General features: G+C 45.9%; 1 protein-coding gene across 12 annotated transcripts in view; it reads left to right on the top strand.

Annotated features, from left to right (window-relative positions):
- The window catches only part of ppfibp2b (PPFIA binding protein 2b), a 50,881-nt gene that overhangs the window by 20,105 nt on the left and 18,265 nt on the right, over positions 1-12,511 (top strand). For 10 of the 12 annotated variants that reach the window (XM_031565318.2, XM_031565316.2, XM_031565317.2 and 7 more), the window contains 5 exons: positions 1,727-1,813; positions 3,055-3,168; positions 6,514-6,654; positions 10,850-11,047; positions 12,015-12,107. In XM_031565318.2, the coding sequence (XP_031421178.1) occupies positions 1,727-1,813; positions 3,055-3,168; positions 6,514-6,654; positions 10,850-11,047; positions 12,015-12,107 (633 nt within the window). The remainder of the gene's footprint in view (positions 1-1,726; positions 1,814-3,054; positions 3,169-6,513; positions 6,655-10,849; positions 11,048-12,014; positions 12,108-12,511) is intronic. The other 2 variants (XM_031565325.2, XM_031565327.2) reach the window with 1 other exon arrangement.

The raw sequence follows: 12,511 nt of genomic DNA, 5'->3' as shown, positions 1-12,511 counted from the left end.
TGAACGCACTGGCCATACATGGTTTGCTTCCCATCTTGAAAGTCTGGATGTATAATTTGAGTGAATTTACTCCAGTCTCGTCGCTGCAACCCCTAGGCTGAAACACAATGTGCTTACATAACTGAGACCGCTGTGTGTGTGTGAAGTCAAGGTTCACTGGCTAGGAATCAGATACATGATGTTGATACAAGTTGAATGCAATGCATAAGATCCATGTCCAACCATGCAAGAGGAATTACAAATATGCCTTTAAGGCTGAATTCTCAGACTCTTGAATTAATAACATTTTGAGGTTCTGCACTGAAAGCAGAATGTGGTGGGTGATGAGGTCTAATCCTCGTCTGGGAGTCTGGTCCTTCGATTAATGCCTTGGAATGAAAACCATTTTCATTTGTCTGCGTATGTCTATCTTTGTCTTCCGTGTCATGGGCCAATGTTATCCATGACCTTGAAAAACCCGTCCATTGTCAATGACTGATAACAGCCTCAGCCAATAACCACCTCTGAGGGAGAACTGAATTTACGTCACCTGTCCTGCCTGATCTCTCAATCATCTCTCAACTCATACTCACACTCACCTCTACACTGAGTTGAAATCACCCACCCACCCACAGCCAGCACTAAGCTAGTAAATACCCCCTGGCTTTGATGAGGAACCAGCTCTTAAAGGCGTTTGAGCCCTGCAAGGGCAGCTGTATAAGCCCTGCTGAGTGGCCCTGGTTCTGGTAAAGACTCCGGTGGACAGCTTTACTGTTATGGGCACAAGGGAGGTGATGACCCTCAGCATAGCACAGATTTAAGAAGAAGAAGAAGAGGCCAGCAGGTTTTGTCTGGCCTTAGAGTGGGATAAACCTCCCTTCACCTACTCTCGACCCCCCCCCCCCCGCACACACACACACACACATACACCCACACACACACACACACGCCAGCTCAGCGAAGTGACAAGTGTCACTTGCCATTAGAGAGAGCCGTGACAATTTCTCTGACAGTATTATTCTGTATTGTTTGGTGTTTTCTTTCGCTGATGCCACCATTCAGGAGGCCAGCTGAAAGCCGAAGCAGTTTAGTACACTCTTTTTGAAATAAGGTGTTGCGCACCTCAGGTTATTTTCCCATTAGGGTTTGCTTTAGTAGGCCTGAAAGCACTCTTGTCATCACTTTGAGCCCTTTTGTATGCTGCAGTTTTAACAAGGGGATTTGACCAGTGCCTCGAGTAAGCCTCATACCAGAGAGGCTGCATTCCTTAAGTCAGTGAGTGTAGTGTCCACACTGCTATCGTTAAATCATAAAGATCAATAGCCTGATTCTGTGTTAAATGTGCACTGACTGAAACAGGCTTTTTTTGTATTTTCAGAGGCTTTCATTACTTCATTACTCATGCTACACAGCAACGTCACTTCGCCCTATGCACATACAACGTATTGTTTGTAAAGTAATTAGCATGTGTTTGTTTGAAGACATACTGTTTTGGTGCCAACAAAGTTGTTTTGTCTCACTGTGCCTTCTCCTGTTTACTTCCCAGAGCCGTTAGGAGCCTTACGAAATCTCCTTTGTTTAAGTTTATTTAGTCAAAGCCAATGAGCCAATTTCCCCACAGAAGTGGTTGGACCTGTTGAGGTCACACAACCCTAATGTTTACACACCTCCCCCGCCCCCCTCTCTATCCACCTTTCTATTTTCTATCCCTGTCTCACACTCTCTCTCTCTCTTTCTGTGTCTTCAGATTAACCTCCAGTCACCACCCAACAATGAGAGCTGTCAGGATCGGCTGGAACGCTTAGAGGGTGATAAACAGTCTTTGGTTCTTCAGGTAAGCCTGGCCTCCTAACCCCACTCACACACCCCCCCCCCCCCCACCACCACCACCACCATCACCACCTTTCCCACACCACAGCAATTACAATGGTTGTGTTTCAGAGTACGGAGGCTTTCCCAGGTTAGTATGCTGGCTTTCAGGAAGCATGGGCAGTAACAGTGGCAGGGTCATGCCAGGAAAGCGTGAGTGCGAGCGACTCCAGGGACTAGAGACATGTGACACCTCTGTTACACTCGCCCTGGCTTACCCACTGGCTGCCAACAATAGGGCCGCGGTCCCGTGGCATTGAGCTGTGGGAGAATATGTGGAGAGAGAGAGAGAGTGAGGGAAAGAGAAACAGAGGTGTGGAAGAGAGAGAGAGAGAGAGGGTCGCAGATTGGTGTTAGGGCATTACGAAGACCCGGTCATAGTGACAGCAATGTGCAAAGTCCCTCTATTATAGAGAGGAAAACAAGCCACGACACTCCTGTTGGGGAACATGTGCAAAAAAACACCAGGTACATTCTCTAGGTGTTTTATTTAATGTGCCGAGTGATTGATCAACCTCGGCGGAGGACCTGTGTTATTAATAATATAGCCATGGTTGGGTGCAAGTGGGATGAAGATAGTAATCATCTCCCTCTTTCCCGAAACTGTTCTGGCTTGTCTGACCAACCGCCTCTTCAGAATCCAACTTGTTTGGCAGTTTTATGCTGAGGTCTCCTGCACATTCCTTTACTGTCCCCGAGAGACCTTCCTGATTGGAAGATGGCCCCGTGCTGGAAACAAACAAGCGAAATGATTGGCTGCACCCCCCACCCCACCCCCCCCCCCCCCCCCCCCCCAACCCAAGGTGCTTTTGCTTTGCACATACCTGCAGTTTGCCCTTAAAACAAGATAAAGGAGTGAAACCCCCCCATACGTCCAGCCCCTCAGAACGGAACTGCGCTTCTGATTTGTGCTCCTCGCTCCAGTAGAAGAGGACAACCTTCCTGCTCTCACGGTTTCCCATGAAGTGTGTTGACACACTGCTCTTGCCAGCTACGTGACAGTTGCACCACAGTAGTTTCGATGGAGCTGAAAAACCATGGGAGAAGTTAAGTGTGTGTTGCAACAGGCTTGAGAACTAGGAGAAAGGTAGTGTGAATGACTGACTGTAGGTGACTGAGGCAGAGAGAGAGAGAGGGGGGGGGGGGGGGGGGGGCGGAGACGTACAGCGTGCCTGAACTGAAAGTGTCTCGTGCTCTCGGCGCTAGGTGAGTGTACTGACAGACCAGGTGGAGGCTCAGGGGGAGAAGATACGGGACTTGGAGAGCTCACTTGATGAGCACCACCACAAGCTCATCTCGACTGAGGAAATGCTACAGCAGGTAGGTCATCACAACTCACCTAACACCAGAGACAGAATTCATCAACCCTTAAACCTGAGAGGTAGCCAAAATATGTTGACTTGAGATCTAGCCTTTAGACTAAAGTCTGCCTTTTGATTCACTTTCAAGTGTCATTTCCCAACCCTGTGGTGACTGTGCTGATTTAAACATTACCCGAAGGACACAGGGGCTGTGGCTTTAAATATTCCAAGCACTCTGTGGCCTTTGCAAATCAGTGAAAGGCGGCTTACTTGTCACTGTTCAGTGTGGCTAACGTAAGTGACATATGCTAATTATGCTGCACCTAGTGAAACTGCTTTACACTTGAGTTTCAGGAAGTGAGTCATTCAAATGAAAACTTAAATAAATAAGTAAATAAATGATTTGTCTAGTGTAATAATTGACTAATGAGGACGTTTAAACGTCAGCCTGTAAGCCTGTAATGAATTAGTCATTCATTAGACTATCTTTAATCTTTGTTCAATATCAAATCTGATTTAAGGTGCCATCCTCCACATTTATTTTCAGAGCAAGCATTAAATACATCTAAGTTAAGTACTACAAGTAGGACTAAAATGTAAAGCAAAGTTATTTTTGTGCTGTAATCATGATCTGCTGACTTGGTACAGTATGTGAGGCCTTCAAATGGATTTGTGTCTGTGGGTTGTGTGTCTTATTCCATTCTGCCACAACTGCAGAAGGAGAAACCAGAGCTCTGCTCACTAATGGAAGCCAAATCAAATATATCATTCTCTTGGACCCATGGCTACATTCAACAAGCTTTTCCATGTGAGGTTTTAGTTGTATTTGTTGTGTTGGGGGCGGGGGTGTTGCAATTTCAGCTTGGCTGAAGTACTATGTGGAGATCAGTAGTTTGCCAGTTAGGCTCTTGAGTGTGTGTGTGTGTGTGTGTGTGGCAGTAAAACAAACAGCTTCACTGAGTTGACATCAAATGTCCTCTGATAAGTGTCAGGGGAGAGTGCATATGTTCTGCTGTCTTTGCCATCTCTGCTGCACAGTTAAAATAGTTTGTAGTGGATTCTAGGCCTCTGTGCCCCACCAATGTAATTACATTTTACATTTCCAATTTTGCTGTTTACCAAGATCAAACTATAAGCTCTCCGCAAGAGGGACAAAGAGAAAGAAGGAGAGAGAGAGAGAGAGAGAGAGAGAGAGAGGGGAAGGGAAGGGAAGAGAGGGAACAGGGAAGAGAGCAATATTTGTCTTCTAAAGAAAAGATCACACCATTCCAGGCACTGAAACTTTAGCATTCTGTATTGTCATCTTGTATGGCTCTTGTTTCTACTAGTGATAGATCTCTTTTGAAACAGTACATTTCAAACAACAAGCAATGGTTAGGAGTGCCAGTTATTGGCCTTCGCTCTTTAGTGCACAATGTTTTTGTTACTTGCCTCAGATGATATTTCAGTATTGTGTTTTGCATGGAAACTATGGCTAAGATGAACATCCCAGAGATTTCTCTCATGGGGAGCAGATGAGTTGGTTTCTCTTCTTTTCTCTCTTTTTTCCATCCATCCATCCATCCATCCATCCATCTATTCTCTCTTCGACACCACGCTCAGCATGCATTTCACAGGCTGGCGGCTCTCTGTTAATACCCTCATTCACACCTCACATATATTTTTTGGCCCTCGCCTTGAGCTCCCCGACATAGACCTCCCCCTGTCACCAAGTGTGGGCCGACAAGCCTACCCGTCCGTTTATTAAATCTGTGCCCCATTAGACTAGCTGAGCTCCGATATCTGTCCCAGCTCATACGACATCCTACGTTGCCACAAACCACAGTGGGGGAAAAACTGAGCTCCTTAAAAGGAAGATTGTTTCTCTGGGACTTTTTGTGTGACTGTCCTGTCCTGTCCTGCCCCACCCTCTCCCCTACCCTGCTTCCATGGCAACAATCATATCCAGAAGGAATGTCAGCAGTTTAAGGAGGGCACAGGGTGAGATAGAGCCTTCACGTGTCCCCTGTCTCTGCCTGCTGGGACCCAAGGGACAAGGCAACTCAGTGTGCCGGAGTCACACGTCTCTGGAGCCTCCCTGCTCCCAAGGCATGGAGCTGAATTAAGACGAGTCACTGAGACTGTCCCATGCATGTGTTTGCGAGTGAGCAAGACAGTGCTGTACAGTCAAAACACAGCTAGATCCAGTTTCAGGCCACAGGCCGGAGATCCAGATTGGATAAACTGATAAGCCATCATCCGATTTACCTCATAACAAGTTATGAAGGGAGAGCTTTAACGGGTTTAAACTGTGTGGTTGTGCACTGTGGCACCGTGATTGCTTTTAAATTGTTGAGGTCCATCGAGGCAATGGCAAGATCAGGTTGCAAATGTTGCCCAGTGTCATTAGTAGCCTAATGGATTTTCTTTTTTTAAAGAGCTGCATTTGTCTTCATAACTTTTTTAATCTGGAGAGCTCTCATAGACGTTATCCTCTCCCTTCGCAGGAATAGAATCAGTTAAATTTGGATTATTAGATTACCTTGCATTTTCTGTTGCCACCGTCATGTTCACCATTTGGTTTGATTTGTCAAGTCAACAGCTATATATAGCCATTAGCTTTAGCTCATATAAGGCATTATTAAACAGAAGCCAGGAGATTTTTTTCTGATGGACGACAGGAACTGAAAGTAATGACGCTGGGAAACAGAGAAGGGTGTGAGCATGTTTGTGCTCCATATTTACTCTGAGATTGTGACAACCAGTCCTCTGATCGTAACTCACGCACATATGCACGCAGTCTTGTACAGCCTCTTATTCATATTAAATATATACAACCCCTCAGTTACACACACACACACACACACACACACACACACACACACACACACACACACACACTCACACAAGCACACACAAGCACACACAAGCACACACAAGCACACACAAGCACACACACACACCTCTCTTCCCAGAACTTCTACCTCTACCTCAGAATCCTGCATAAAGTTGTTAAGACCCCGAAGAATCCAAAGGAATGTAGAATCCCCTTTCTCTCTCCAGATCCCTCTCTTTTTCTCTCCCACTCTCTCACCCCCCACCCCCTTCCTCGCCCCTCGCATGTTGAGGAGACAGAGGAAGTAAAAATAGAGCGCATAGTGTGTGTATATATTTAGCGTTGCTTGGCTCAAACAGAGCTGTTTGCGCGGGGAGAAGTCTGTGTGTGCCCAGTGGAGCAGCAGCAGCAGCGGCCTCTCACAGACTGTATGCCGTAACACTCCACCGCTCGCTTCCATGTGGGTGTGTGCTCACGCGTGTGTCTGTGTGTGTCTGCGTGTACGTGTGCGTGTGTGTGTGCGCGTGCGTGTGCGTGTGTGTGGCCCAGGAGTTGCTGAGCCGGACTTCTTTGGAGACGCAGAAACTGGATCTGATGGATGAGGTTTCCTATCTGAAACTGAAGATGGTGGGCATGGAGGAGGAGCCGCAGAGCCCGGCCAACAGCGACGACAGGCAGCACAAAGCTGAGGTAACACAGCCGCAGCAGCCGCAGCAGCCGCAGCAGTGCGAGCCTGGGCCAGGGGGAGGGTGGAGCTGAGGGGTGCTGGAAGGGGTGCTGTAAGGGGGACTCAATCTGCAGAATCTGCAGACTTTAAAGGGGGGTTTCTTTCTGCTGTAAAGGGTGGGTTGTTTTGTCCCATCCTTTGTTTCAACAGCTGCATTAGTTTAGACGGATTCCCATAACTTCTCACTCAAAATTTGTAGTCTTTTACTTTCAGTGACTTCTGCCAGTCTTTGGGACTGTGATATGGGCACGCTGATATGCTGTGGTGTAAGGGAATGGGCGTGACATGTTTTAAACAATACAATACAGTCTCAATCCAACATTTGTTTCTACTAGTGCTGTCAAACGATTAAAATATTTAATCGCGATTAATCGCATTTATGTCATAGTTAACTCAAAATTAATCGCGATTAATCGCAAATCTTTATCTATTCGAAATGTCCCTTCGTTTATTTATTTTTTCCATCATTTTATTTTTATTTGAATGCCCTTATCAACATGGAAAAGTTGATTGGCTTGCTTTATGCAAATGTTTTATTTTATTGAAAACCAATAATGCCAAACAGGGCGGTACAAAATAAAATTATAAAGTGCACATTTCAGGTAAACAAGGACTCAGCCTATAGTGCAGTTAAACCATGGCTTAATATTTTCTTTTTTTCAAGTTTGCTGGGAACATAGCAGTCAGGCCTCTTATTTCAGAAACATTGAACCGTAACAGTTAGGTTACCAATAAAAGGTAAGCCTACTACTTCTTTGCTTTCAGCCAGCTGCCTGTTGACATTTTCAGACAACAGTGAAGCTCGCTTCTTTTGCACAACACAACTTTTAAAAGTAAACTTTCCATTCAGAAGCTTTTTATCATCCATTTCGCCGTATTGCGCTCACCATTCACTCAAACCGTAACGTTCGCCTACTACACAGTTTGCGAGGCCAAAAAGAATGTTTATCTAAAAAAAAAAATAATAATAATAATAAAAAAAGAAATTCGCGTTAATCTCGCGATAAAAAAATTAACGCCGTTAAAATGGGTTTGCGTTAACGCCGTTAATAACGCGTTAAACTGACAGCACTAGTTTCTACCAAAGAATCTGCTATGATAGGACTTTGTAATTCATAAGCGATCCATCTACCCAACACAATAGACCAGCATAAGTTGAAACAACATTTGTATTGGCATATGTTGTGTATCGCCATGGTAAAATGACTTCTCTGAAACCGCTACATTTCTTTGACCAAGTTTACGAAGTTGTGTTTCACTTCTTCTTTTGTCTTTTGATTTGGGGTGAAACAGAATTACAACACTGCTACATAGCCTGCCCTCTTTCCCTCTTTCTGCATGGAAAGCCCCCTTCTTAATGCGCCATCAATTCATTTTATTGTGACCTCTTCAATGAACCTACGTATTGATCCAAATCCATGAATTAAATCCCCATGTTGTATTAGAGAACTCTCAAAGAAAGACTGTCAAACAGCGTTTGTCATAAATAACCATCTTAAAATGATTTCCTGATGGTCTGGCTGCAGTGCTGGTGCCCTTATGGTGCACCTGTCTTCTCTGAAGCCCAGCCAATGCCACACATGATGTGAGACTGTTCGATTGCAGCTGGTTGTTACGTAGGTGATTACGTGCCGTCAAACTGGGGTTGCTTTATAGCTTCTGAGGCAATCAGCCTAGCCCAGATTAAGCAAACACAGTGATTCATCCACCTGTCAAACAAAGCAATTCACCTCCAGAACGTAGCGTGGTTATAAATCAATTACTGGCTATGGGTTGTGACAGGGGACATGCTGAAAGTTCAGGGTGACATTGGACTGTGTGTGGGCGTGTGGAGCTGTTAAAGCTGTTGTAAACCTCAGCGCCCTCCATGCAGGCTGGCAGGGGGTCCTCACAGGCAGAGGGACCCAGAGGAACATCAACCCACCCACCCACCCCTCCCAGCATGAGCTGTAGACACCAATAAAAACTTTCCATCCGAGACACATCTGACCAGTGTCCTGTCAATCAACATTACGCCCCCCGCTCAGTGTTTTCCATAGTGTCTCAACAGCCTGTCATCACGAGACCACCTACCGATGTGCTGTGTCTACGTCCAGTTTATCATTCTATATATACATATATATATATATATATATATATATATAGAATGAGAGTGCAATACCCTAGGCTATGTGTGGAAGGTCCCCTCCAACTCCTTACTGGCCAAAACAGAGAAGCACACAACTCACTCACGCTAATCTGATTCTATCTACATGTGTGGGTGTGGTGAGCATCAGAATCAGAGTGAGTAGCGTTTTTCCCCAAACGAGCTGATTCAACGAAATCAACAACGATTTCTTTCTCTCTCTCTGTTTCCGTACAAACACAGGGCCAGTCAGCAGCTGTGGTGCAGAGCCAGAGAGTATCCTGGCTCTGTTTAGAGGAACATGATTTAGTGTTGTGGAAACACAGGGACGTCCACGTCACACAGACTCACACGCAGCCTTTAGCCCAAAGGGCAGAGGAGACAGAGGGGGTGGGAAAGAAACGCAGAGAGAGAGAGAGAGCGAGAAGAGAGAGAGAAAGAGAGAGAGAGAGAGAGACAGAAAGGGGCTGACAGGGGAGGCAATCAGCATGGGAAATGGCAAGAGACACAAAAGCATGGCCAAGTCATATAGTGCATGAGTGGTTTTGACACTCAACTGAGTAGATGTGTAATGCGTAACATGCAATCCCCCAATTATTTACTGACCAATCAAAAACAGCTAAACAAAGCTAAACATAGAAATCCGTACAAGATCTCTATGTTTCTTATCGAATATTATGCATAATATAATAATAATAATAATATATATTATATTATATATCATGTCTGCAGGAGATTATAGTTCAGAAATAAATATGATTCAAGTCATGCCACCGGAGAAAAGTGTTGCCAAAGGCCTGGATCATGTTATTTAGTAATGCAGTGAAAAGTTAAATATTTATACAAGGTCTGCATTGCCGGCAGCAGTGAATCCAGCTGCATGTATCAGACGGGAAGTCTTCAGTTAAATCGTGGTGGTGCACACAGCGCCCGGGTCACCCTTCCTCACCTCTGTCCCATAAATCCCACCCTCTCCACCCTCACCCCTCCCTCTCCCCCCATCCGGAGAGAGGCTCCGCAGACGTGGGCATCGTGGTAACCAGGCCCCGGTCACATTTGTTTCATCAACAAACACTGTCCCCGGCAGTGACAGCTGTGCGGCTCCGCTCCGCTCCGCGCCACGGAATGGCAGGCACTCGCTTTGAACATACCACAGGCGCAAGGCACTTTCACCACCAACATCGCCCCTCGCCCACACCACTTCGGGCGGCCTGCTATATTTAGGTGGGGGTGGGTGTCTGTGTGTGTGTGTGTGTGTGTGTGTGTGTGTGTGTGTGTGTGTGGGGTGGGGGGGTCAGACATGTGTCCTATCATCACACATAACGTCAACAGGGTATGAGGCATGAGGCTTCCTAAAGTACAAATGCTTCACAGTCCCAGCATTTGTGTCACTCCATGTAGAGTAAGTCCCAGAGATTTATTTGGGATATCCTTGAATAAACAACACAGGCTGAAGTGGTGCTTTGTGAAGCTTCCCTCTTCACAGGAGGGAGGATTAATTGGCCTGAATTTTCAGGGTCTCACTGTCACATTCTATGCCCATCGGCTGTGCTCTGTCCTAAATCTCCAGTGGTCTCCAATTAACCCTTGTTAGAAGGGGCAGGATCCTGGCTCACAGACAAACTACTTTTCACATTGGCACTTAGAGGACTTGCAAAGTAGGTTGGCCACTCACTGTAGTTGCCCCTGGGCAGTGTTAACGCAACAACAACAACAACAACATGGTAAAAGCAACTCAAAGTATCTACAAAGTTTTAAAAAGGTTATAAATATGTTTTCAGTGTGAGACATTGTGTACATGTGTTTAGACTAAGGCTAAGGGTCTTAGTCATGATCTGTACGAAAGACTTATGTGTTGTTTTAGAGCCAACAAAATAACACACATCTAAGTAATAACCCATTTGTCATTTTCAACACATTTCTGCATTCTGCTAGATTCTTCTACATAGATTCATCCTATTTGTTTTTCACCTGCTTGACTCTGTTCTCCCCTTTCTTTCCTTTCTTTCCTTTCGCTCCTTCCTTCTCCTCAGTCTGTAGTCAATCTGATTAGCGAGCTACAGGAGCAGATGTGTAAGTTTCAGGAGGAGATCAGTACTCGCATCCAGGAGAAGCGGGCTCTGGAGGGCCAGGCCCAAGAGGCCCTCAGCCAGAGCCCCAACACAGGCCTGGGTGGCCCTGATGCCGAGGACGACTGTTGCTGTAGAGGAGACCCCACAGGCCACAGCGCTGTACGGACACACACGCACATGCCTACACACATCCAACTGGTTCTCTTTGCTCTTGAAACTCCTCTCCACCAAGAGCCACGCTCTCGCTCCTTTCCCCCCCCCCCCCTTCTGAAGGGTCACTTTAACACTTTAACAGCTTTTCTCCTTGCAGCTGTGCTGGTGGTGTCTTCCTGACTGCGTCGGAGTGGCAACTCGCCTGGCCTGCGTGATCTTAGCTGTTTGTCCTGCTAACTCAGGCTTTGTGTGTCACTTAATAGCTTTAACTCACAGGGACGAGGCCTTTTCTGCATGAATTCTGACACTAACTCTTCTCGTTGTGGGAGGTAGGGGGGGTGGTTGTGGTTTTGGAACTATTTGTGTATCTGGTGATGACTTCCGGTGCGTTTCCTTGGAGCCGTAGTGTCTTGTTAAACTAGTTTTGTCCTGCTGGATGAGTGAGCATGCCTGTGTGTAATGTGATGGTTGACCCCTCACTGACTGACTGACTGACTGACTGACAGAGCACTTTTTTGTGGTTTGTGGTGAGGAGGCTGTGCTGGGTCTGGCCTTGATGTGTTGGACATTGACCGAACATCTCCACGGTTCTTTCACATTCTCAGCTTTCCATGTTTAACTGCACAGTGTTGGGCTGCCTTAGACACAGAGCTGTAGAACAACTGCCTCTTCTGGTGCTGTTACTTCTACATCTTATAGAATGGTGCTACTTCTGGGAGTGGAGGGCTTTTATGATGTTGTCTCTCATAACCTGATTTTCCAGCAGTAGTATCTTATTTTTGTATAAAATCTAAAACATTCTATAGGATCTATTTTTTTTCTAGTGGGTGTAAGTTAAATACGTTTGAAATATACTTATACCTGAAATAATATCCCTAGACTGAGACAAATTTAAGGTGGTATGATACTGCTGGGGTGTCCACTGCAGTCAGTGGTGGTGTGTCTGAAGTGTTGTGTCTCTGCCCTTTGACAGGCCTTAATGCAGGAGCTGCGTCTGCTGAAATATAAGGTGGACGAGCTGGAGGGGGAGAAGAGCCAGTATGAGAGGAAGCTGAAGGCCACAAAGGTACACCGGCGGCCATCGCCTCCAACTCACACACATCCACCAGTCGTCTGATTAGATTTACTATTTCATTGCCGCTCAGCTTGACATCATGACATGTCTTTTCCGCTTATACTAAGTCCAACCTGCTTATGTCGTGCCTATTAATATCTGCATTTAAAAAATGCGTTGCCCAGAGCATATTAACACTGGTTCTCCTTTTGCCAGCCTAGGATCCACGTTATGGTGGGCAATCACAACCCTCCTTTTCTCAGCATTCGTTTGGCTTTCTCTCTCTGTCTCTCTCCTTCTTTACCATTCACTCTTTTTCCTTCTGTCTGTGTGTCTTGTGTGTCCTTTCTCTCTCTCTCTCTCTCTCTCTCTCTCTCTCTCTCTCTCCCTCTCTCTCTCTCTCCCTCTCTTTCTCT

This window comes from Clupea harengus, chromosome 3 (genome assembly GCF_900700415.2).
Source record: "Clupea harengus chromosome 3, Ch_v2.0.2, whole genome shotgun sequence".
NCBI classification, from domain to species: domain Eukaryota; kingdom Metazoa; phylum Chordata; class Actinopteri; order Clupeiformes; family Clupeidae; genus Clupea; species Clupea harengus.
Note: the sequence above shows the minus strand (reverse complement) of the source record. Positions and strands in the feature narration are given on the sequence as shown.